This window comes from Motacilla alba, chromosome 17 (assembly GCF_015832195.1).
Source record: "Motacilla alba alba isolate MOTALB_02 chromosome 17, Motacilla_alba_V1.0_pri, whole genome shotgun sequence".
Classification (NCBI taxonomy): Eukaryota; Metazoa; Chordata; class Aves; order Passeriformes; family Motacillidae; genus Motacilla; species Motacilla alba.
In genome coordinates, this window is record NC_052032.1 from 10237874 (window position 1) to 10263084 (window position 25211).

The following is a 25211-nucleotide window of genomic DNA, read 5'->3' on the forward strand; positions in this document are numbered from 1 at the left end:
GGTTTTGGTGAGACCCCCTGGCTGCAGCCCCTTCCTGCAGTGCCCCTGGGAATGCAGCCCAAACAAACCTCTGTGTCACCAAATCCCTCCTAATGCATCAATCTTGGCTCCTCACTGCGGGGTAAGAGGTTGGGGATTTGGTGTTGGCTCTCCTCAGTCCTGCTGGGAGCTCAGTGTGGGTGAGAAAGAGCCAGAGCCTGGGCTGGGGAGCAGCAGCCTCCCTTGCTCTGCTCCCTGCAGGGAACAGAATTGGCTCTTGCAAACTGGCAGCACCAAGGGCTCTCAAATCCTTTGTGTTTCTGAAACAGTTTCTGGTTTTTTTCTCTCCAGATGGCAGCTCTGCAAAGTCCCTTCTATGGAGATAAAATGAACCTGTTTTCTCTTTGCCAAAAAATAGAGCAATGTGACTACCCACCTCTTCCAGCTGAACATTATTCTGAAAAGGTAAATCGGGAGGGTGGTTGCAGGGGAATGGGGAGGTGCAGTGAAGTTTCTCCAGGCACAGGGCAAGGGAACCCAGGAGGAGAACCCCCCACATCTAGGGAAGAACAGGGCATGGCCAGGGGGTCCTGCATACTTGGCTGAGCGAATTACTTCTGTGGTGTCTGAACACTGACAAGCTAAATCAAGAAAAAAAAAAGATTTTAATGTGGGGAGTACTGTGAAACTGAAGTCTGTGATGCAGTGAGCTGTGGGAAAGCCCTCTCCTTGTTTCCTTTGCCATGAAACATTTCATAAAAGAGCACTGATATGTTTGTTTATGAAGTCTTCAGTGTGTGACAGAGCGGGGAAGGATTCATTTTGAGAAAAAAAGAAAAGCCATTTAGTTTAATGCAATCAGCACCTCTACAGCATGTCCAGGTTTGTGTGTCTGGACACGAGGGATGGGCAGAGCATCTGAACCAGTGCATAAACCCAGTGTCCCAGTTCCTGCTGGCCCAGCTGCAGACACGTGTGCTGGGTTTCCTCAGGGCCCCTTGAGATGAGCTTGGCTTTTTTCTGCCTCACCTAGACAAAGCAGCTGGTTTTCCTTAACCTCCTCATTTCTTACAGTTGCCTTCTATCTGAAAGGAAATGGCTAATGGCATTCTGGATGCTCGCCGTATCCTATGGGGTTTTTCTTTTGTTTGACTCTACCTCAGCATCCTGAGGAGGAGCAGGAAGCCGGGAAATGCCGAGCCCAGCCGCGCTGGCCTCCGCCCTGGGAGGGCCCCTGCACCACGCTTCACCTTTGCCTTTATTTTTCCTTGCCGAGTAACTCGTGCAAAACGATGCTTTGAGAACTAGTCTGTAGAAGTGAATTTTAAAATTGTTTTGCCCCAAGCTCCGTGGCAGCGCCCGGCTCCATGCATCCCTTTGCTGTGCTGCTGCAGCTCGCATTTCAGGATATGCCTGTTGGCAGCAGGAATTAGTGTAAGTTGACAGATGTGTTTCCTGTCTTTACAATTACTGTCTGTTTGCTCCCCTCTGGCAGTGCTAAAGAGTGCGTGTAGTGCGGTGCTGCAGTCGGGGTGAGAAGATGCTTTAGAGCTCAAAGGCGCCGGGTCCCAGAGAAGTGCAGATGGTTCATGCACTATTAACGGGCTGCTGGCAGAGGCTGTGCCTGTGGCTGCAGCTCCTCAGCTGCTGCTGCTGCTCGCTGGGACAGCACAAACAGGGAATGAGAGCAGGGCTCCAGCACCGACAGCAGCCAGCGCGTACTTCCTCGGAACAAGAAAGAGGAATCAGGCAGTGTTTGGGGCAGAGCCCCTGCTTTAGTTTCCTTTCAGGGATGTTCCTCTCCTCTGTGGCCTTTTGTGCCTCAGCAGTCCAGATCCCCCTGTGAGCAACTGCGTGCTGCTGGGAGCAGGAGGAGGAGCTGGGACCCAGCCAGGGCTGGTTTTCTATATTGGGAAGAGGTTTGCTGGTAACTGGAGATGCTGGCTGGCGGTGCTGATCCAGGCTCGGCCCGCTGGCTCCTCTAGGTGCTGGTGAGTGCCTGTGAGGACAGAACTGCCCGGGCTGTGTCAGTGCTGCATGCACAGGGGAGCACAGCTACTGTTTGGACAAATGGTACTGATGGCACAGGCCCTGGGCACAGCTCTGGAAGCATTCTCAGTTGTTTGTGGGAGGTTTGTGGTCAGGGCTGATAAATGTTCAGTCTTTAGGGTCTCAGGGCTGTGAAGGCTGCAATGTCCCTGCCCTGAGCTGCTCCAAATCAGCAGAGAATGGGGCAGGGCCGGGCAGCAGGTCTGGGCTGGGAGCAAGGACTGGCCTCGATCCACGCAGGGCTGCACTCCTCGGGTTCGTTCGTTAATGCAGCTGAGCTGTGTGCGTGATCGCTCTGTGGCCGTGCTTTTAATTACCGGTAAAATAATTGGCACTGTGGCTACTGGGAGGATGTGAGAAGATCAGAGGCTCAAGGCTGTTTTTCCTGGTGCCTCAGGGGTACCAGCAGCTTTCAGTGTCTGTATAATTAAAAGCTACAATCTTTCATGTGCACAATAAAGAGGGCTGGGAGGTGGGGAGACTCCAGCCCTTCTGCATTTTATTTATTAGACATAATCAATGACCAGTTTCTCTTCCTCATAAAGGTTTTTTAGGAAGCACCAGGGTCTCGTAGCTGTGTCCAGCAGCTGAGGATCCACAAGTGCTGGTCAGCCTTGCTACGCAGGAAGGCTGGAGCAGGTTTAGTGCTGGGTGCTGGGGGTGGTGCAGGAAGGGCAGCACAACTGCACCTCCTGAGAGCTCTGCTCAGGCTCCCCCTTTCCTCAGCTCCCTTTCACTGGCAGGTCCCTCCTCACCTCCCACCTCAGTCACATCTTGGAAGTGATCTCAGGTTTCCTTCCTTTCTTTCTCTTTGTTCTGCTTGTGCCTCCCTCTGTCCCGTGCTCTCCCCAGCCCTGGTGCACAGGCTGGATCCTCCTTTGGGATGTAAAATATCCTGGGGTTGGGCAAGATTTAAATCTTTAGTGAAGATTTGGTGGAAAAGATTCTTCTGGCTCTTCTGGAGGTGGGACACACAGACATGAGACAGACGCATGCCTGGACTGTGCCCAGCAGCATCTGCTCGGGCAGGCCTTGCCTTTTCCAGGAGGGCAGCAGAGGATTCTCTCTCTCTCACGTGTGCCTGTTTTGCTGTCTTGCAGCTGCGGGAGCTGGTCAGCATGTGCATCTACCCCGACCCAGATCAGAGGCCTGACATCGGCTACGTGCACCAAATAGCCAAACAAATGCACGTGTGGACCTCGAGCACATGAGGCAGCGCAGCACAGCTCAGTCTTACTTGAATTCTTTTCTCAGCTGAAAGCGACTGGTGCCAGGTCACACAGGTGGGAGGTTGAGCACTCGCAGCAGAGGCTCCATCATTTGCAGGTTGTTTGACAAGGACTCTTACAGGTGGTTGTGCTTTAACGTGAAGATTCTGTGAGGTATTGCAAGTGATTCTTTTCATTTTTTATTTTTAAGGCAAATAATGTTACGGATGTAGATCATTTAAGGGTCCTTTCTTAAAACTGTTGTGTGTAATCTAGGATAGCAGCTATTACGAGGGCTCAGCGTTTGCCAGACCTTCTATCTTAACTGTAATGTGAAATATTGAAATAATTCCTTCAGTGAAATCACTTTATACTAATGTAAGGATTACCATAGATTTTGTGTAATTTGTATAACTGCTACTTTGCCTCTTCTGCAAATGGTTAATAGCAAATTCAGTTTTTACTTGGTATATTTTAAAGCAGCCATTTATGTTTTTATTAATTTCCTCCTCTTCAGACTTAGGAACTGGGAAGGGTTGGGGGGGTGGGAAACCCTTTCGTTTCATGATTTCTTTTTTTTAAATTGAAAACTTAGGAGTATTTTGCTGATGCATTTCTCTGTCAGAGATGAGTTAAACATGAGCCTGGGGAAAAGAGGATGAACGTGCCAAGCAAACCCCTAGCAGCCTTGCTCCTGCAGAGAATTGCTCCTCTCCCTCATGTTTCCCTTTTGGAATGGTTCACCTCCAGGTGACCCTTCTTCACCTGCAGGTTCCTGTTTCAATCCAGTGTTTATCAAAGCCAACTCAGTTTTGGTGCAGAGACTTTTACACGTTCAGTAGTACATCGGGTACTGTCGGTGGAACTTCAGCAGTGTTTTAAACACTTGGAAAATTAAAAAAAAATAAATGAAATGCTTTGTGTATGGAATTCTGCATAGGATCAGCCCCTTCTCTCAAACTGTGAAAGCTCATTACAGAATGTGAATGTTTATAAAATCTCCACGTGATCTGAAGGAGTCATCGTCTTTAACTGCATGAAAATTGTCAGCCAGCTAAATTCATTCATTGAATCAATGATCTGTCTCACTACTGTCACTGGAAATACTGCTTCAGGAAGAGCCGTGGAGTCACGTTGCAGTGTCTCCATCCCGTGTGCCCGGCAGGAGGAGCAGGGCTGCCCTCGGTGCTCCAGAGGAAATCCTTCAGCCTGTGCTGCTCCAGCGCCGCTTCCTCGTGGGACAGGGGCTCATCCAATGTGCAGATTTGAGTGTGGCAGTTCAAATGCAGCCTGTGCCTGGTTTTTTTCTTAAAGAAAGCTTATGATCCTTAACTTTTTTGAACTAAGATTAGGGGTAGGGGGTTACATACATATATATGCTTTTAGTGGATTTTTTTAACCTACTTTTCTCTACTTAAAGGAAAACTGCAGTGCCATCTTCAACTACTCCCTGTAAAATTTGGGAATATTTGTATAGGGTACCAAGGAAAGCCATTAATTGCTGTGAATATGATTGGTGTCATTAATGGAAGGTGCCATTTACTGAGGCTTCTCAGCAGAAAGTTGAGGCTGCTGCTCTCGGGCGAGACGTGGGAAATTTAAATCAGCAGGAGAACATCCTGGAGGCACCAAATTGCTCCCACCATTTCCATGCCAAGCAGCCTGGTTATTCATACCAGCTCTTTAGCACTTCCCAGAGTTCAGCCTCAACCTCTCTGCTTCCACTGCAGCTTTCCTTGGAGCCATGGCTTCCAGGGAAGCTCAGCTCAAATATGAGTGTCTGGACAAGTCTGGTCACTTTCTTGCTACATGAAATTTCGTAGTGCTTATAAAGAAATGTATTTCAAAAGGTAATTTTTTGCAACTGTGCCTTTTTAGATAAATAAAAAAATTATTTCCAAAATAAACACCTTTGTTTAAAAAAAAAAAGTCCAGTATTAAAGGTCCAAGTGGAGGTGAATAACAAGAGAATCAGACTGGAAATGATGCTGGATCTGCCCTGGATCTACAGCCAACAGGGAAGCAGTACCATCAACATCCCCTGGTGACCAGTGACACCCTGCAGCAGGAGAGCAGTGTCTGTTGGAGGGGGCAAGGGCAGCAATTCAGAACCACCAGTGCTCACTGTTTTCTGACATTCTATTAAATCAGAACTTATCAAATTCGACTTCTGCAGAGCAGTTTTACTCCTGCTGTTCTGTTCCTGGAGTGAGGTAACAAAGCAGCTCCTTTTGTGCCCCCAGTGCCTGGAGGGGAGCACAGCTCTCACCTGCTCGTTCCCCTTGGGGTCAGGCCCAGAGCCCTGCAGGGCTGCTCCAGCCTCACCTGCTCTAAAGGAGGAAGGGAGAAGCAGCAGCAACAGCACCAGGTACAGACGCACACAGAGATGGGGCAGAGCCTCTTTATTCTGCACCAGCTGCTCTCTGAGCACCCACCAGGCTCAGGATGTGTCCATGGTTTGCACGGTCTCATCCACCACCTCGAGCTCCAGGTGTGCCACGTTCTCTGTGAGAACAGCAGTTGTTCCTTTTTCACACTTGTACCTACCAAACCTAGTAAAGAAATGGGGGAAAATTAGTCTGGAGGATGGTACAGAGGAAAACTTGCATTCAAAATTTTAGAACTGATCAGCTTTAGGCATTTCCTGTAAAAGTCCAAAGTACAGGAACTGTGCTTACTGCAAAATCTGTACTGATGGCAATAACTGACAGAGCTTCAGATAAACCAGTGACTGCAGGAAGCTGTTCACAAAAACACTGCCATGAACTGGAAAGGTTTTTATCAATCAGTGGGCTCTCAAAGTGGGGAGGGACATTTGTGCTAAAAACCAAAGAACAAGCAATTTACTTCTGTTTTGCAACTCTAGACTAATTCCACCACGTATCCAGCTGCTGCTGCAGCCGCTCCTGTGCGCTGTTCAGGGGAGAGCCCCACAGACGGGGGAACGCTGACAGAACTTGGCATTACTGAGAACACGCCTTGCCAGGCAGAGCAGGGACCCCTCGAGAGCTTCAGCAGCACTCACCTGTCCCCCTTCCTGTTGGCCACATCGTAGGGACGGAGGAAATCCAGCTTGCTCTTGCTGATGACGCAGATGTCGATGTTGCTGCCGGAGCCCAGGTCGTTGTAGATGCCGGCTGCGATGGCGTCTCGCACGAGCTGCTTGGCCTCCTCCTCCTGGGAAAGGTAAAAAGCTGTCACTGCCCCAGTGCTGGCTTTTCCCTGTGCCGGTGGAGGCTGAGCTTGGAGCAAGAAATGATACACCAAACCCTTCAATCACCTGGTACTGCAGTCAAAATGCTGAGCTTGGTTACGTTTGTACCACTGAAGGGAGACAAAAAAGGAACTTCAGCTACAGTAACGGACCTAAGACAGTTACTGGTCAGAAGGAACCCGAGCGCAACAGTGCCCATGTTAACAACTGCATTCAGGAGTGTCTTTTACACAGAAACATTTCAAATTCATTTTGCACATACACAAATCTCTTCAGTAGCCCAGAAAGTACAAACCACAGGGTGTGGACCCCTCAGTTTCTCCCAAAGGTGTGTTACTGACCTGGAAACTAGAGCTGCCTGTTCCAGAACACAAACAGTAAGGCTGGCACACACCCATGGACACACAGGTGTGTGGACTCGTCCCCAGGTCGTGCAGCAGTGGCTGCTCAGCTGAGCCAGCAGATCCTGCTGGAATGCTGAGGCTCCCAGGCTCCCTCCTCAGTGCTTTGCTGCTATTTCACACCTCGGAATAATCCTCTGCCACCAGACACCAGAACAAGAGATGGGGTCAACGCTGAATCTGAGAAATGCAGCTTTTTCCAGCGTGCCTCATTTCACAGCCTGTCTGTGCCAGGCCCCTGCATGTGACAGCAGCAGTGCCAGGAGCAGCAGCCCCGACTGCAGCTGCTCCAGCCCCGAGCCAGCTCCAGAGGAGCCCAAAATTAGCTCAGCTCCCACCTGCCTGCCCCGGGCCTGCCCTGCACTCCTGCTGCCCCTTGGACAGGGGAACGACAGCATTCCTGTGCCAGCAGCCACGGCAGCAGGGCACGGCCTCCACTCAACTACACAAACAGCAGCAACTCTTGCTTCACTCCCACCTTTACAACCATTCCTCTTTATAAAAAATAATAAATTGAATTACGCTTCCTACCAAGCTGACTAGAACAATACAGCCATGCTGCAAAACAATTCCTGTACCTTTCCTTCAGTGTTTTGGGCAATAAAATCCTGATAAGCAAGTAATTCCTCACTTAACTGACATGAGACTGTCAATGCTTTGTTGCAGACAAAGGTTATTTTAGTACTATAGTGAAAGTAAATAAACCAAACAAGTATGTGTAGATCTGTTTTAAGAACTAAGTGGTAGCAAAAGCAGAGTAATTTTAAGCTATATGAAGGTTAGGGGTAAGAAAAGCAGCTTAGGAAAACTACAGCAGGTGGAGTTTGTTCCACTCTTCCTTTTAATTTCATCCTTTTAGGTCAACACTGCAAACCTCACAGACTCCTCTAATTTAAACCTGATTTGATTTAAAAATGTACTGTATCACCCTGCTGTTATCAAAATAGTTCAAAAACTGCCCAATGAAGTGCAGTCATAAGAGCTGAGCTGTAGCTGCACGGGGCAGCCCCTGCACAGGGAGCCCGGGCTGTAAGCCCAGCTCCTGCACTGCCACAGTGCAGCTCAGCCTGTGAACATGGAACAACTGTCATTAGAAAACCCTGCCTCAGTGCTGCCTCCTGCTCCCCTTCTGACAGTTCACAAAGATAACAGAACAGCCACAAGCAAAACCCCAAGTATTCCTTACAGAGACCCTGCACGGAGTCCAGCACGGACTCTACTCACGGTCACAAAATAAGGGGTTGGCAGGAAAGTGCTGACACAGTCTCAAGTACAGGGCCCTCAATGAGTCACTATAATAATTAATCTTAAAAAACCCTAAAAGTTCAGAGTATATAAAAGGAGCACTTCCTGCTTTATGGTTGCAAAGACCAAGCTAACTGGGAATATCCTCCTGTGGGGCCCCCAGAGCTCCTTAAATGAGATTACGGCCGAGTGATGAAGCGCGTGCCGCGGCAGCGGTGACAAGCAGCACTTTATGGGGCGATCTGTCTGTCCCCATCTCAGAGCCCTCGATGTGTCCCTGGGCTCCAATGTGCAGCTCCATTTACCCGCGCGTGACAAACGGCAGCGCTTGGCTGCGATGGTCAGCGGAGCCGGCTGAGGGACAGCCCCTCATTACCCTGACCCAGCTCGGCTGCCAAAGGCCGCCTGAGGAACGGGGCAGCGAGGGCTGAAATAAATAACTCAGCACGCAAGGCTCATCTGAAACACCGTTCGATAAATTATTTATAACACAGACAATTGTCTGCATTTAATATTGGCGCTACTGGTAGCATCTTTAAAAGATGATTTATGTGTTGTAATGCCATTAAGCTTTATATGAGCCCACTGCTGGCTATAAAGTCTGCTGAGATTTAGAGAATGAGTTTTAAACTGTCACTGCAACATCATAGTAGATAGAGCCTGTATTAAATCTTTACTTTAAACCTGTTATCTGGAGAGTTGCAGTTTGCAGACACTCAGAGCTGATGGATTGCCTCTCACAGCTGCTGTGCCAAGAGTCCCAAACAGCACCAAGGAGCAACTTTTACACATTATTCTTGTATACGACTTGGATCAACTTTCTCTTCTCACTTAAGCAATTTCCAAATTTCAAGTGCTACTGAAGGGAAAAAGAGACTTTCCTACAGGAGATGAGGTTACTTCCACATTGTATTAATACTGTCCTCACTAATAACCTGCAAACAAGTTTATCCTTATGCTCCAGCAGCACAGGGAGCAGCTGGAATGGCTTTGTGAACACTATTTCCTCACATTTTGTAACTTCACAAGCAATTTAAAAAGGAAATGTCTTTTCCAGATTTTAAAATCTTAGAAATTCCTGATTTTTTTTCTTTTACCAAAATAAAATGAATCCCTTCTGCAGGTCACCAGGATGCTGTTAGAGATGCAATACACAGAGCAGTTCTGCACAGCAATTCTTAGAAAGATTTGAAAGGCAATGCACAATCAGTACAATATCAACATAAACAAGTGCTTTTGTGAGAATAAACAAATGCAAATACTTACCACAACAGCCTTTTCCAATGAGACTTTTTTCAAATACTATCATATAAAAAGCTGATACTACTTACAATGAGAATCCCCAAGACTTATGTGGAAAGAGAAGGGAAGGAAAAAAATCAGAAGCTTCAGGACAATGGCAACAAAAAAATAAATCGATGAAGGAGTGTTGGGAATTTGGGGGTAGAAAGCAATACTTCTTGAAGGACGTAAGCACCTACAGGAGCATAATTAGAGTCTGGAAGAGAATCAGCAGCGAACTGACTCTCTGAACAGGGGCTGAGGGGCTGGGTGGAGATCTGTCTGTACCTGAAGAGATGCTGAAGCCTGCTCCAAGTCCAGAGAACAAACCTGAGAAGCAAAGGACTTTGTATTTCTAGTAAGGGGAGGCTGGAAGGCTCCAGCAGCAAGAATAGATTTGGTTTGGCTGTCAGGAAAGGGGCTGGCACGTGTCACTTAAACCACTCAGGTTTAACGAGTCTCCCCCCAAAAAAGAGCATTTCCAGTGCTGCCTTAGAATAAGGAATGACACAACTTGTCTCTTAAAAAATTTTTGAAATTAGACATGTGTGTTTTATGTTTGGATTCAAGTGTCAGTAAATGTTTATTTTTCTAATCATCTTCTGCTAAGAACTTTCAAATAAACTGCTCAGTAGTCCCTAATAATTATTCTCAGGGCTAAGGGTTTCTCCCGTTCTGAGGAAGCTGCCTGTGAGCGCAGGCTCATCCCCACCCCCTCTCTGATACCATACACCACCAGTACAATAAACCACGTTAATATTTCATACCAGGGTGAAATATGCTGGAGTATCAATTCAACATCTGCTGTCTTTAGGGTACTGGCGTCCCGCAGAGACACTTTCAATTTGTAATTGAGTTCTATACTGAATTAATCAGCAGTTTATCTTTTTTAGTAAAATAATGTCTTCCCCACTAACCTGGATTTACATTAACAATTTATGCCAAATTACCTGCCAAGCCAAGAATCGTACATGATTCGGAACCACTATTCAATAGCATTAGTTGCTGCATGTCATTCCCTACTCGGGGATTAGTACAATCCATATTTCCGATGGCACAGAATTAAATTACAAGCTCTTCTCACAACTCTGGGATTTCTTTTAACACTATTCCCATTCTCTGAACTAAGAATGATTACAAAAACTCATTCAATCCATCACGTAGTAAAGTTCATGGGTTTTTAGGGAACTGCTTCTCAAAATGGGAACTGGCTTAACAGCACCAGAGCTGTAACTCCTGCCAGGCTGCAGCTCCTGCTCTGGCCCCTCTGTGCTGCTTGCAGTAACACGCCGACCCTCAGCCACCCAGATATGCAAACCCTGCAAAAGACTACAGTTAAAGTTACTTTATGTTACTGCGTATAAAAATTAATATCAAGCAATAACACGTCTGGCTTCAAATACAGCAAACTCTGCCCGTCTGACCTGCTTCACCTCTGACAAAAGGATGGAGGGGAACGAAGGTCAGTGTTTTATTTGGAGAAGCAGCCTTGGGCGCTCTGGTGATATATCCCTCCTAACACACCAAAATGCTCCACGAAGCCCAGGCTGGCTGCTCCTCCTCCCGCTCCCTCCCAGATTGCCCTCAGCCCCGGCCCTCGCCGCGGGAGCAGCGCTCGGGCTTCGTGCCACGTGAAATATCTTCCAGTGCATTTTGCCTGTGTTCTGCAGTTATGGGAGATATACAAACTGGAACAATTTAAACTGGAACACCTGCTCCTGAGAAATGCATCAAAAATAATTACCTGTCCTCCCCCTACCCTGTGCACTGAAATGATCTCTTAACACAGAGCCCCGCTTCTGGCCAGCTTGTCTGCATTATTACGGACAAAGTTTAAGTGTTACTTTCATGAAGGTGAAGAAATTGCTGCTCTTTGACACGCAGCAAGGCCCAATTTACACAAAGGTAACATTTATTTCCCTTGATACAGTCTGCAATCAGCAAACTGGAATGCAGCACTGCTGGGTATCTCTGGGATCTCCGCCTGGTGCTGCAGGCAGAGTCCCACCGACTTCAGCACACAAACCAGGCTCTCCTTCCTTCAGAAAACACCCCACCGAACACCTCTCCTGCCATCCCAGCCGTGCCAGAGCATACCCAGCTGGCACATTCCAAACCGGCCCAGATTTCCTGTTTAACACAAGTCCCACAAAGGAAATCGATCCACGGCACAGTTCTGTGAAAGATGATGAAAACAGTACAAACTGTCCAACGTGTCAGGCAGAAACCAGGCTGCCACGGGATAATTGTGATCTAACCTAAGAATAAGAAACAGGTATGATAAGCCTTTATTTTCTGGCTGACTGTATGCACTAAGACCTGATATTTACCCATGGAAATCCCTGTCTCCAGGAGACACGAACACAGCTATGTCAGGAAAGCTGAAAACTGCAGTGCCACAAGCTCTGGCAGCAAGGAGTGAAGATATGCCACTAACAGCCTCAGTTGCTGTCACTGGATAATGAAATACACAGGCACAGAAACACAAAGTCCTGATTTTTGCTCACCGAGTCGGATTTTGTCTCATCTCCCCCCCCATTTACTTAATTCCGTGTTTGACACCAACAGGGGTTCAAGTATCTCAGGCAGGCTCTCCAGCCTGACTCCCGGAGTCTGGCTTGATCTCCATTGTGTGCTGCCAGAGCGGCCCGCCCGGCTCCCAGCAAGGCTCCGGCCCGCCGAGTCATTAAGGCGGCGCTGGCACACCTGAGCCCGCTGATCACCCCGGCTAATGAACAGCGCTCAGCCCAGCCTGTCACTGCTCCCGCCCTCCGCAGGCCGGGAGACAACTACTGCTGCAGATGAGAGACTTTTGACAGATTCCAAAAATAGCTCAGCATTGTTGTCAGTCGTTAATAAACAAAAATAATCCTGCCACACTGAGGGACAGTGGGAAATGTGAGCACAGGAACATGTGAAGGATCTATGTGTCAGCTGCTTAAAAATGGAAGAAAGTTACATGTTTTCATAATATTTTGTGGTGTACCTGATGCATTCTTTACTGAAATGAGAGGTGCACAGTAAAAGCTGCATTCAGGCTACTTTGCATTTTGATACAGCCAAGATCCCAGAGCACACGGAGCATCCTGAGGAAAGCTCTATCCCTTCTCAGCTACTTCACTTATGGACTAGGGGCTATTCAGAAGTGCCTCAAAAAGCACTCCTCCCAAACCTGCCTGCCTAACTGCTCACCAGATGGCTCCCAGCCCCTGCAGGTCCCCCCAAAGAGGCGAGGCAAAGCCCCCACAGCAGAGGGAGTGACTGCAGCACACCGGGGCACAGCACAGCTGCTGCAGCACCGAGAGGCCTGTGCTCCGTGTGGAACACGCTCTGAACAGTTCTCTCTAATTCACCTTTCTTACCCTCCAGGGTGTTCTTGTTTTTATTCAGTACCACTTGATTTCCTACCACACTTAAGAAATTGTACAATAAATGACTGTAAATATAATCTCACACATTTGTGGTGATCTATCCTAGAAATAATTAAGTATCTGCCAGACTGTCTCTTATCTCCTGTCTTCCACCTGTTCTGCTCCTAACTTGCTACTCCAAGATTTACTTTCTTTTATTTGCAAAAGTTCTGTTTTCTGTAGCTTCTGATTCTCTTCCTTTTGGACCCTCTTTCTATTAAACCTGGCTGTTTTGATGGAATACAGAAAAGAAATGAAGTTACAAGCAGCCTTTCCTTGCTTAAACAAGAAGTCTACAACGTAGCCCCACTGAGCATCAAGTAATTCTACAGACAAAATGCTTCTGCTTTTCAAACACCAGAAATCAAATACCAGAAGAAAATATATCCCCCCTCCCCATCTCCTGAGGCATTCAACCACCACAGGATAGATAAACCCAGAATTCCAGCATTTAATACTGTAGACATTTTTTCCCAGTTCCCAATGCTTTCTTTCCATACCCACTGACTCAAAGTATTTCTTTGCTATTGTTTAACACCAGAAGGCACAAATGCATTTACAAAATGACTGTAAGGTTTAAAACCAGTGGCGACTCTATTGGAAGAAAAATTGGCTCCAGTGAAAGATCTAAGCTCGAAACACTCCATTAGATGTGCTGTTCTTCCACTTACGTTTTTTAAAGCAGATCTATAGCTGCCCACATGACAGATTAATATTGTTCCACAGTAGTTAGGTGCTTGGCATTACATTTTTGAAGCATCTAGAGGCCTTCAGGGCTGAAAGTGTTCCCATCCTCAGCGATCTATAATGGTTCCTCTAGAGGCCAGCACTCCTTCCCCACAAACCCTGCCTCCATAAATCAGGCTGCACAAGTGGCACTCGGGGACGTCACCATCCATCTCCCCAGCTCCCCTGAAGGACGGTGGGTAAAGATCCTCTCCCAGCACTGCAGCCAGGGAAAGGACCATCACAGCTGGCACTGATGAAGCATGTGCTGCTTAAATCTGAAGACACACTAAGTCTATGGAAAAAAACACATCCTGCTGGTGTTAGCATGCCTCAGGCACTGGGAGAAGCTTCAGCAACTCATCTTCAAAAGGCAGAGAGCCAGGGCTCTAGAAACCTGCAAAAATTGGCTAAGCCTGCAGTCTTTTTTTATTTTATTATTTTTTTATTTTTTTTAGTTGAGCATCTTCAAAGTCTACGATTCTAACTGTAGGGCACAGCAGCTGCCACTGCAGATTTGATCCTCTCAGCTTTTGGCAGCTCTCAACTTGAAATTCTAGCAAAAGAATTTTTCAAGTTGCTATTATTGCCTGTCATGGATTTATAAATATTGTGCACTATCTGCTGTGGCATGGCTCTCCTGGGACACCAGTGCATGCCAAAAGCATAACAGAATGAAAAACAGTTCCTATTCTTCAAATAAATGCTAATTTTTTTTTAACTGTGCTCACACGATGCGTTTGGTGATCAGCTTCAATAGTACAGAATATATATCAGAGGCAAAAAAGCTGATTGTCTTTTCCAGTAGTATTCAGCTGCTACTTTCATTAAGCTTGTTTAATTACATTCCAGATGCTAATTTGCAAGTTGATACCAGAGGGTGCAGGACAGTTTGCCTTTGAATCATTTTTCTGTGATGTGATGGTCTTGAAGCACACCACTACCCTCCACTAGCCCTAGCAAGCTATTCTGACAATTAGTGCAAAAGAAGGGAGCATTGATCTTGACAGAAAAATAATAATTTTCTACCAATTTTATTAAATTAATCTCCAGCAATTTTATCTTCATTGCCATTTCGTAGCCAGTTTTATGTAAAATATACATAGCGTATTTCAGATTTAATTTGGAATCATTTCAATAGAAATATCTGTTATTTTATTAATTTATTGAAAAAAAATCTGACTTAGAACGTAAATAGAAACTCACAGCCATAACAGAATATGAGGAAGTGTTCAGGAAACTTTGCTGGTTTGGTTAATAAATACAATTCCTGAACTGTTATCAGGTAACAGATTACCCAGGAAAACCAAAGGAAGGGTTAAGGTGCATGCAAGTCTCAAAGATCTAAATATCTATTTCAACAAATTGGTAGGCTGCATTTCTACATGCTTGTTATAAGTGACTATCTGCTGCCACTTATGGTTGCGTGTGAAGACAGTTTAATGAGGATGACCTTTCTAAATAGGAAAATTTAGAGATTTACCAGTTTTTGGTGCCTTTTTCGGTTGTTCTTGCACAAGAAATAACTTAAAATCTAAGCCTGAAAGCTAGCTGAGAATAAATGAAAACTTCAGTTCCCCAGCACAGCTCTTTGCCATTTCTCTTGGAAAGAGGGCCATTGTGCTGGAGCTGTTCTGCCAGGGATTTGCAGTCCATGTTTTCAGTGGAATGGCACACGTGCCAAGTGCACAGTCACACAGGAGGCTGGAAAAGGAGACTCTCATTCTTACAGCAGCACGAGGGGAGAGGGAAAAACACAGTCTTCCTCTCTCTCTCGTGGCTCTATCAGCCATCTGGTGTGAGGATCCTTCCCAGAGACACTTGGGAGCCCATTAAACATATCCCAGTATTTCTGATAACAACTGTAAATAGACTTGAGGCCAAAAGTCCAGTCTCTTCAGATGCTGCCCACATCACAGCAATCCTGACCCCACTGCGTGCCCCTAACTTTGCACACCTGCAACTCTTGCTTGGTACTGACAGAGAGGGGCCGGGGAGAGCTGCAAAAGTGCTCTGTACTAATGGCAAACTGCTCAAAACAAGGTGGGGCAGTTGACTGCTTTCTTAAAATCTGCTGGAATTGCACACTGGGATGTGTCAGGAGATGTAGCAAGGTACAAGAGATCCTCTCACATTTTAAACTTCACTGACCAGCTTTGTAGAGAAGAGCTGTGGATTTACAGGACCATCACCTGAAACCACAGTGCACTTCAGGGAGAGGAAATGACCCACGGCAGCTGCATTACAAAAATCAGGAGGGTCTGAAGACTTTTAGTTGCATTCTCTTTTCAAGACTGAGAGAGAAGGACAGAGGGACAGAAAACCAAAAATATTGACTGTGCAAGGGCTGGTAAATTGCTGAAGTAAACTATAACTAGTAAGCTGTATGTTTTTAAAGCCTTCCCCTACATTCAAATCACACATTTTCCCATACAGAAATACAGCTTCTTGCAAATGTATTTATTTTACCCATCAATTTTTACAGCTTTGCAGCAAGCTGACATTAGTAGATTTTAAGTGCAGCAAAACTAGAGCATATTTACCTTTTTTAGAGTTTCCAACCTCCTAAATTCTCCTGGTGATGAGGATTGCTGAGAGAAGAAAGACTGAGGTTGAAAAACCCAGGACTTACCTCCATGTCGGGTTTGTATTTATCCTCAAACACTGCCATGGCCGCGAGCGATCCAGAACCTGTGGTGACAACACCAGGACAGCCCTTCAGCCAGTGGATTCAGGCATGGCAAATTTTAGAGAAAAATACAGTACATCCCATCAGCACAAAGCAAACTGAACCCACCACAGCTGCCTCCGCACTGTACAGTGTCTGCACTAAGTCAGAACCCAGTTTAATCCTGGGGGCACAGCCTGTGGGCACAGACTCGGCACAGGCCATCCTGATTTCCCTTTCACCCTCCTGAACATCAGGTACCATAACAAGGTTAGAAACAGAGTTGAGGGAATGCCAGAGTCTGCAGTCCCCACTCCTCCATCCCCCCTGCCCCTCTCAGAGAGAGGAGATGACTCCAGCCCTGGGGATGAGCAGCCCAGCAGTGGGAACAGGGCAGGGCTGCTGCCACCAGCAGATTTCCCCTGTGATTAAACAGTTAATTGTGCTCCTGCTCTGCGCCATTATTTTCACAATAATGAACAATAACAGCTGAACAAATGCCAGGGACAAGCCCACGAGTTCAACGCTCCTCTCCAGAAAGCACGAGGTGCAAGTGCAGTGATGGAACGGGAGCATCTCTGCCCAAAGCACTGTGACTGCAGGGTTATAAATGTGCTTTTTGTGAATTAACACAAAAAGCAGGACGGTGCTATTTGAAACTGTAAACTTGCTTTGTTCAGAAAGAGTGAGCCTTCAGGAAGATTTTCTTGTCTGTCGGTGGCCCTACCCATATTTCAGAGAGCACTACTTTTGGGGAGTGAATAAAGTTACCTGCAATTTTTTACTCCAATTAGAAGATTTTTTGGCATTTATTACTTTTTAACTTGTTTTGCATAGTGCTATCTGTTTAGCTGGGTCACAGAGAAAGCCATATTTCCTATTTAAAATGATTTGTGTATATCGCTTGACCACCTCAATGGTTTAGTGAAAGCAAAAGGCAGCGATTAAACAGTTTCAAATGAGGTGTCCTGCTGATTTTATCAAGTCTGCTGAATGTATAATGAAAAAGGAGAAGCTGACAGTGACACTGTTGAGAAAATACAGACTACCTTAGCTGAACCATTTAAGGAGGTCCAATTATAGATCAAATTTAAAGGGTTGAAGCAGCAGATTTACAGACACAAATCAATGAACATGGTAATCCTGATGAATATGACAGATATTCCTGTTACAGAATATTGCTGTGGTTGAGGATCATTACCTTTACAGTACCAAATACATCACATCTAAAAGCAGTAGGACACTCTAAGTATGCACTTGTATTGCTGGCAATGACTATTCATTTACACCTTGGAGCAATATACAACTCCATTTTTTAAATGCTGAAACTGAGAATAAAGAAGATTTTTAAGCAACTAATAGCAAAACTGAACTGCTGATGCAAACAGCTGGTATCACAGAACAAATCACAAATAAAAGGAATTTTACTGACCCTTCAAACAAGGTCAAAACAAAGCATGTGCCAAAACAAATAAAGGAACCTGAACAATAAAATAATATTTTTTCTGGAATTATATAGGAATATTTCTAATGAGAGGGGGAAAAAAATCTGGGCTATGGTCTGAAACCAAGCCCACATTCCTACTATACCCAAATGAAGGGCGACCATGAGCTGAGTGGGAAGCCTCAAAGGTGGAAAACAACCCTGTTCTTGGGGAAAGGATGACAAAATCAGAGTACAAAGATTAGAAAAAGTGCAAAAAAGAAAGTATAAAATGTAATATCTGACCAAAATGACTACATTAGCTATTTAGTTGGGGAAAAGTGATCTTAATTTCTTAAAACTTCTAGTGACAAATAAAGAATTATCAATAACACAACTGCATACATGGCTCATGCTGAATTCCTCCAGCTCCTTTTAAAAAGAAGTTTCCAAAAGAACTATGGGCAGGAAATCAGTAACTTAAAGACAAAAAACAGAAAAAGGAAAAAGGCAGGGGGAAATTTATGTTACAGTACATGAAATCCTTTATACATAAAGAATTACACTTAATTATTTATCTCACTATGTTACCGAGACACAAATAAATGCCAAATCTACTATCAACCTTAAATAAATAAATCCAGACAGTCCTATAATGTAAATTTTCAAAGAGTTGTTCAAAGTCTTAACTTAATTAAGCCTACATGCAGACATTTACATCTGAAAACCAAGTTCCTAAGGAGGTTCTAGCAGAACAGGAAGCTGGAAAAGCTGAATAGACTCGCTTCATTTTTTCTCTAGAGCTTACATCCTAAACAAGCTTACATTTAAAATTTGCCTTAGCAAAAGCCTCCCAGCACAGCTAAGCGTTCTCTGAAAGAACAGAATCTCCTGATCTTCAACAGCACAATGAAAACCCTTTACTCGTCCTAGCAGCAGATGTAAGCCCCTTGTTTTCAGACAGGCCAGTCAATGTGCACATCCGAGAGTCTCCATCAAACACGGCATGTTTGACACTGGGAGCTGCTGGGGAGCCCTCCTGGCACACACACATCCCCTGTGCCACCCCACTGTGCCCACCCCCTGTGCCACCCCACTGTCCCCACCTCCCTGTGCCACCCCACTGCCCCACCCCCCTGTCCCTGTGCCACCCCCTGTCCCTCCAAACAGCCCCACAATGCTGCAGCCACTCCGGCTGCCTCCTGAAAGCTGCATTGTGACAGGAGAGCAGGCAATAAACCTGGCAAGCTAAGTAAACACTGCAAGCACGGTTTTCTTATGGCAGCTCCTATAAAAACACAGCAAACTTGGATATTAAGGGTCTGTGGAGAACTTGTTTGTGTGTGGGGAAACAGCTGCTCTCTTGTCCGTGCACTCGGTGCCCACCAATAACTCATTTTTAACAAGCACGCTTTGCCTTTATGCAGAAGCAAGCTTCACCATTCCCAAACATAAAGTCTGGAGAAGGATAAAACCCAAACACAGCAAAACACCATCCTTTAGCTTGGGATGGATTCCCCCTCGTACACACGGTGACTGCTCTGAGCCACCCCCAGCTCAGACTCAGCAGCAGTTCAACCTCAAATCACTGAAACCTCCAGGAAAGCCGTGTGCTAATGTGTCAATAAACAGAGTCTACCTGAGCTCCAAGCAGCACCACACCAGCTATTTATCTTGGGTCAGATTTCAAACTAAGCTCTGCAAAAGTAGGAAATTTTCTTTGCTGGATTTATTTTTTCCACATGTTTAAAGTTTATGTCTCTTCTGTATAAGAATAACTAAAATGAACTATAATTAGCAAAATCATAATTTATTTGTATTATGTAACATTCAGGAAAAAAACCCTTTCAGATCTTTAAAATCTGCTAAGAATGCTTACACTTGACATCAATTAAAAATGCCATCCCAATTCCAAAGAATTCACTTTGCATATATCTTCAGTGAGCTACACTTCAGGACCAAACATTCCGGAAGCATTAATCTAATATCTACATACATAAAAATATTGACTGCAAACAAATTCTACAGAACTACAGAGGCTGAACTACTCTGAGGCAAATGCTTTTCAGTATGAAGCAGGTAAGTTATGAAATGTAAGAGAATTTACTGCTCTCTCCTTTGAGTAACACCGGGCATTTCCTGATGTTTCCCAACCAAGGTGTGACATTTTCTGCATGCAGCCCTAACAAACTGACTTTAAAAATACCATCTGTCCTTCACTTGAGCTGTTGACCACTCCAGTATGGATTTTAGGTGAAAGATAATTATTGATACGTAGCAAAAAAGTGCAGCTCACAATAATTTCCACTGTGAATTCAAACTGCAGGAGCTTTTCTAAAGCAGATGCACTGGATCTGTTCAGCAGAACCCGCACTGCAGACAAGTCCCCACGGCCAGGTACAGTCCATCTCACCCAAGGACCTGTTTGCTGCCACCAGAGGATGTGCTGAGCTCTGAGAGCAACACTCAGCACCTCCTCATCCATCACTGCCAGGGCTCCCTGACAGGGCATTTATCCACCGGCGCTCATTGTTATTCGATTTGCTGCTCATCCCAGGTAAGAGCCCGGGATCTGCAGCCCCTGGACCGGGATCATTTTTCAGCGTGGCTCCTGGCGGGGCTGGCTCCAGCAGCGGGAGCTCCTGCTCTGCAGCACGGCACTGCCGCTGCAGCGAAGAGCTGATTTATGAACGTGAAGCACCGCTGGCACCAGGGGAGCAGCTCCGGCCCCCAGAGACTGCCGAGCACTCCGCCTGCTGCCCAAAGCTCAACTGCACACTTCAAGCGCTTTAATTTATGCATGCATTTCATTATGAGCCTTGGCCAGAAGCTTTCCTAGACAAGCCAAGCAATCAGACAATCTTGCATCGTTTGCTGAAATCCAATTTTGTCCTTTGTCAGCATAAACAGTTTAATTTGATGTTCTCAGTCCTGAGTAAGCGCTGTGTACCTTTTAAATCTCTCCTGCAAGGCAGGACACCACTGTCCATCCAGACAGACCAGCAAACCAAAATAAAACTCAACTTCTCAACCACCTCTCCTATTTAATTTCCAGAAGTTAACTGGCCAAACACACCTACTCTGATTTAATAAACCACCTTTTGAACATTTGGGAGAAAATACCCTGAAAAACAATAAATTAGTCTAAGTAAGACTGAAATACATTTCCAACTGCTATCTTAAATTTGACTTTTCATAGTTTTTCTGCTGTCACGATTCTATCTTCCATCTATATGCATTAGCTATTTTTTTTCTAAAACACATCCTGGTCACTGGAGGAAGTGTCAGTGCACAGGGGTGGGAAAGAAGGACCCTGATGCTGAGCAGGGCTTTGTCTGACAGCGTGGCCAAAAAGAACGCGTGGGCACCACACACTCCTGGTACTGCCACACGCCTGGAGCTGCCCAGAGCAAACCGAAGCTCAAGCTGCACGGAGCTTAACTCTCTGATCTTCCATTCCCATCCGTTTGAACTGAAGGCTGCTACCATGCTATTTTTGTGGAGGGAAAGAGGAGCTGCCAGCCAGCATTTCCGCGGGTCCCAGAGCACCGTTCGGGCCGGTTCCGGGGCCCCACAGAGCCCCGTTCGGGCCGGTGCCGCGGCTCCCACAGGGCCCCGTTCGGGCCGGTGCCGCGGCTCCCACAGGGCCCCGTTCGGCCCGCGATGACGTCACGCGGCCCTCGCCGTGCCCGGCCCGCCGGCGCCACCCAGCGGCCGCGCGGCGCAGCGCCCGGCCCGGCCCGGCGGCGCTAATTGCGGGCGTTAATGAGCCCGGCCCGGCACCGCCCGCTCCGCTCCCAGAGCCCGCAGGAAAACAGGAAAACGGGAACCTCCGCCACCTCCTGGGCAGCTGTTTCAGCCAGAGAAGCCAGCCAGCAATAGAAAATATTAATGAGAATCCGTAAATGTGCGTCTTCCCAGCACAGAAGCAGCATAGAAGCTGCACCAGGCACAGGCTGATTTACTCATCTGACACACCTCGTTTCCAGATTAGTTATCTGATATATTTATCTCAACTTTCCATTACACTTCCATAGTTCTACCAAACATAAGCTTCTGTTTAAAATAACCCAAGTCTTCCAAGCAACACACAAGTTCCCCAGGCAAAATTCATATGAACCACGAGGGAAATTGGTACCAACCAATCTGTACGAACCTGCAAATCAAGTTTCTGAGGAATTTTTTTTTTTTCTTTCAGCAAGATTTTAGGAATCCCACAATTCTTGTGCATTAAGGTGCAGAACACACACAGCAGCGTTCCTAAAATCAGTTTCCTGGCAGCTGAGTTTTATCCCAGCCCACGTTTGTGAGGAAACAGAACAATGCACCTGCCTTATAAATCCAGGTACAGCTTTATCTTTGCGGTCTGAGGCCCAGAGAGCTCGCAGCACACAGCGGGCTCTAACTGAAGGCCCTCCAGGTCCCAGAGTGAAGCATTCCCCATCCCTGCCCCGCGGGAGCAGACTCACCCATGGTGACGTAGGGCAGCTTGTCGGTCGAGCCGTGGGGGTGGATGCTGTACAGGTGGGGGCCCGTCACATCCACTCCCCCCAGCACCAGCGCGGCCCCGATGTAGCCCTGGTACCTGGGAGCAACGTTTGTCTGTCAGTCTGGAGCCCAGGGGGCTGGTCAGCACAACACAGGGGTTTGGAACAGCTCCCCAGCGAGCGGGCACAGCTCCGCACTAAACAGGCTGCTTTCACCAGCGGGCAGGATAAAGTAAGAAATGTACCAAAATATGGCTTATTTCAGCGTCCAGCAGGCTTTCTGAGGCAGTGATTCCATTGCAAATCACTCCCAGATTTACAGGCTTGCACATTACTCTGCTACAGGTCCAGCCTTCTCACCACAAGGACACACAGCAGTTCCCATGGGCGTGATGATGCATTAAACTAAATCCCTTCTATTTCTGTAGTGTGACCACCACATAATTCTGTAAACCACCACCAACTCCATTTCTCTCCTATCTCAGTTAAGAAGCCCATGAAGCAAAGAGCAATTATGAAACCTTTCCAAGTCCTGAAGTTATGAAGGTCAAGCAGGCTGAGACAGGACACTCCTTAAGCGTTATTTGGTTTTACCAGCACGGGTAATAAACAAGAAACCCCCCCAGTTACCTGAAGAGCATCTGCTTGAGCATTCTGTTGGCAGTGACCACCCGTGGGAGCCGGCCCGTGGACAGGGAGTGCAGCTCCAGGTTGGAGGAGATCAGCTGAGTTGTCATCTCGGTGTCTGCAGCTGTGCCCGCACCGCAGCAGCTGAGGAACGACCAGCAAGTGAGGAAAAGGAGGCAGAAACCGACACGCTTCGGGCAACAAATGTGAAATTTTCAAATTGTGAAACTGAGGGAATTCAGTTCTTGCACAGAGAGTGTGAAACAAGAGAGCCTGCTTAAGTGTAAATGGAATGCCACCAACCCCCAAGCCTTGCTAATAAAACATCATTTTGAAACAGAGCTTAATATTTGCTCATAGTAAATAAAACGGCTAAAACTCCCAGTACCGACACCATAACACAATAACGTACACAATAAACAACTTACTACCCAGCAAAACACTGCAACACCTACTAGATATTAGGGGAAATGAAGTGTATTTTCGAACAGTTCTTGTCAGCAACAACCATCCCCTCAGTCGCTCTCGTATCCGCTCCGAGGACGACGCCATCCTGCAGGAAGGGAGGATTATTCCCAAGGCCGGGACCCCTCAGGGGGCAGCTCGGGGGCCGGGATGAGGCCGGGACGGGCCCGGGCCCACCGGGGCTGACTCAGCAGCGCGGAGCCTCCGCCGTGGGCCCGGCCCGGCCTCGCCGCCGCCCGCCTCACCTTGAAGATGACGCCGGCGATGGTGGTGCCGGTCTTGCGCGGCGCGGGCACCCGCAGCCCCTTCTGGGCGAGCTCGGCCTCCAGCAGCGAGTTCCTGCAACACAGCGGGACGGTGGGGCCGGGCGGAACGGTGCCGGTGCCGCCGCCGCCGCCACCACCCGGCCAGCCCCGGCCCGGCCCCGCTGCCCCCGGCGCCGGTCCCGTCCCGCTCCCGGCCTCACCGAGCGCAGTTGTCGAAGCTGAAGCCGCCGGCGGGCGCGCGCAGCACGGACACGGCCGCCATGTTCCGCCGGGCACCGGGACCAGCGGCGAGCGCTTCCGGGGCACGAAATGGCGGCGGGGCCGCGCGCTGAGGGGCGGGGCCCGGAGGGGCGGGGCAGGGAGGGGCAGGGCGGGGCAGGGAGGGGCGGGGCCCGGCCCGGTGGGATCCGCCCGTACGAACAGCGTGAAACGGACCCGAAACCGACCCGAAACCGACCCAGAAATGACCCAAAACCGACCCGAAACCGACCCAAAACCGACCCAGTAGTGACCCAAAACCGACCTAAAACCGACCCGAAATCGATCCAAAACTGATCCGAAACCGACCCAAAACCGACCCAAAACCACCCCAAAACTGACCAAAAACTGACCTAAAACTGACCCGAAACCAACCTAAAACCGACCCAAAAGCGACCCTAATCCAACCCCAAATCGACCCCAAACCAACGTGCTGGCAATGGAATGGTTCTGTGGCAAAAAAAATAAAAAAAATTAAAAAAATTCAAAGTTGCAGGAGTTCTGCTGTATGTCACTAGAGTTAATTTAGTGCTTTCTGAGTAAACTACATCCAGCCTCCGGTTTAACTTTTCCTCCTGTGTCCCAAACCGTTGAAGGAATGCTGAAATGTATGCACAAAGAGCAGAAAGGATGTGCTTTAAAGCAAGGCAGAGAGTGAGATTTGTCCAAAGTTCACACATAGTTGCTTTCTAGCTAAGTGCCTGACATTAAAAACCTTATTGATTAAAAAAAAATAAAGTGCCATTTGTTCCCAACATTAAATATTAATTATTAGACACACTTTCTCTTGCAGGAAAATGAACCTGGGGTCCCCTGTGTCCAACCAGATCTGTGTGTCTGCACTGTCCCACCCAATTATTGAAAAATTACTGTTCTCCACCAGGGTGTCCTCCAGATGAACAACAAAAGTGGGGTGGGTGGGCAAAGCTATGGGCAATGTCCACTTTTTCCTCCAATGCTCAGAAATACTTGCCAATGGGAGAGAACAAAAATGGGGAAGAAATCCAAACCCCAGCCTCTCTCTTGATTGCAGAAAAAAGCCACCAGAGCAGCAAGACCATCCTTAAAGTAAACACACAGAGAACCTGTGCTCTGCACGCTCTTCTCCCCTTCCTTCAGCCCTTGGGTAACTGAATCCCGTGTTCTTGTGCACCAGTAAAGCTGGGAAACTGTCTGAGAGACAGAATATCCCGCTGCCGGATGCTCTTTTTTCATTCTAACACAGTTGTTTTTCTCCTCACTTGATAAAGTTAAAATAAACAGTCTCTGGGGTGAATTACAGGCATCAAAATTGGATTGGCATGTAAACTGTGGAGCAGTTGGTGGTGGGGAGTCTGGGGAAAAGGAAACAGCAGGTTTTAGCTAGAGGGGACAACAGCTTTATTTCCCTTTTGGTCCTTGACAACTAAGCAGATGTCCTACAATTATTGTTTTACCTTCCAGAAATGCAGTGCCTTCTCGCAGCCTCCCAGGTGCACAGGGCAGCCCCTCTGCAGGTGTGCAG

The 25211-nt window shown here is 47.1% G+C and overlaps 2 protein-coding genes across 6 annotated transcripts in view; one reads left to right on the forward strand and one right to left on the reverse strand.

Moving 5' to 3' along the window:
• The window catches only part of NEK6 (NIMA related kinase 6), a 43643-nt gene extending 38478 nt beyond the window's left edge, over nt 1-5165 (forward strand). For all 5 annotated transcript variants that reach the window (XM_038156025.1, XM_038156026.1, XM_038156024.1 and 2 more), the window contains exons 9-10: nt 331-444; nt 3129-5165. In XM_038156025.1, coding sequence (XP_038011953.1) covers nt 331-444; nt 3129-3239 — 225 coding nt within the window. In that variant the 3' untranslated portion in view covers nt 3240-5165. The remainder of the gene's footprint in view (nt 1-330; nt 445-3128) is intronic.
• Nucleotides 5166-5623: 458 nt separating this feature from the next.
• Nucleotides 5624-23785, reverse strand: PSMB7 (proteasome 20S subunit beta 7). Its single transcript, XM_038156027.1, has 8 exons — nt 23650-23785; nt 23429-23522; nt 23174-23271; nt 22722-22862; nt 22074-22189; nt 16146-16204; nt 6262-6413; nt 5624-5788 (listed from the first exon to the last, which is right to left on the reverse strand). Exons 1-8 carry the CDS (start codon nt 23709-23711, stop codon nt 5677-5679), a joined length of 834 nt encoding a protein of 277 aa, XP_038011955.1. The 5' UTR covers nt 23712-23785; the 3' UTR covers nt 5624-5676.
• Nucleotides 23786-25211: the final 1426 nt, after the last annotated feature.

What these genes read in the sequence shown, in the direction of transcription:
- PSMB7 (XM_038156027.1), bottom strand. Translation starts at nt 23,711, where the DNA reads ATGGCGGCCGTGTCCGTGCTGCGCGCGCCCGCCGGCGGCTTCAGCTTC. An exon ending in TTCATTTCCCCTAATATCTA is followed by an intron (nt 22,863 to 23,173) that starts GTAGGTGTTGCA and finishes GTCGTTCCTCAG; the next exon opens with CTGCTGCGGTGCGGGCACAG. An exon ending in GCCAACAGGAAGGGGGACAG is followed by an intron (nt 5,789 to 6,261) that starts GTGAGTGCTGCT and finishes TTTCTTTACTAG; the next exon opens with GTTTGGTAGGTACAAGTGTG.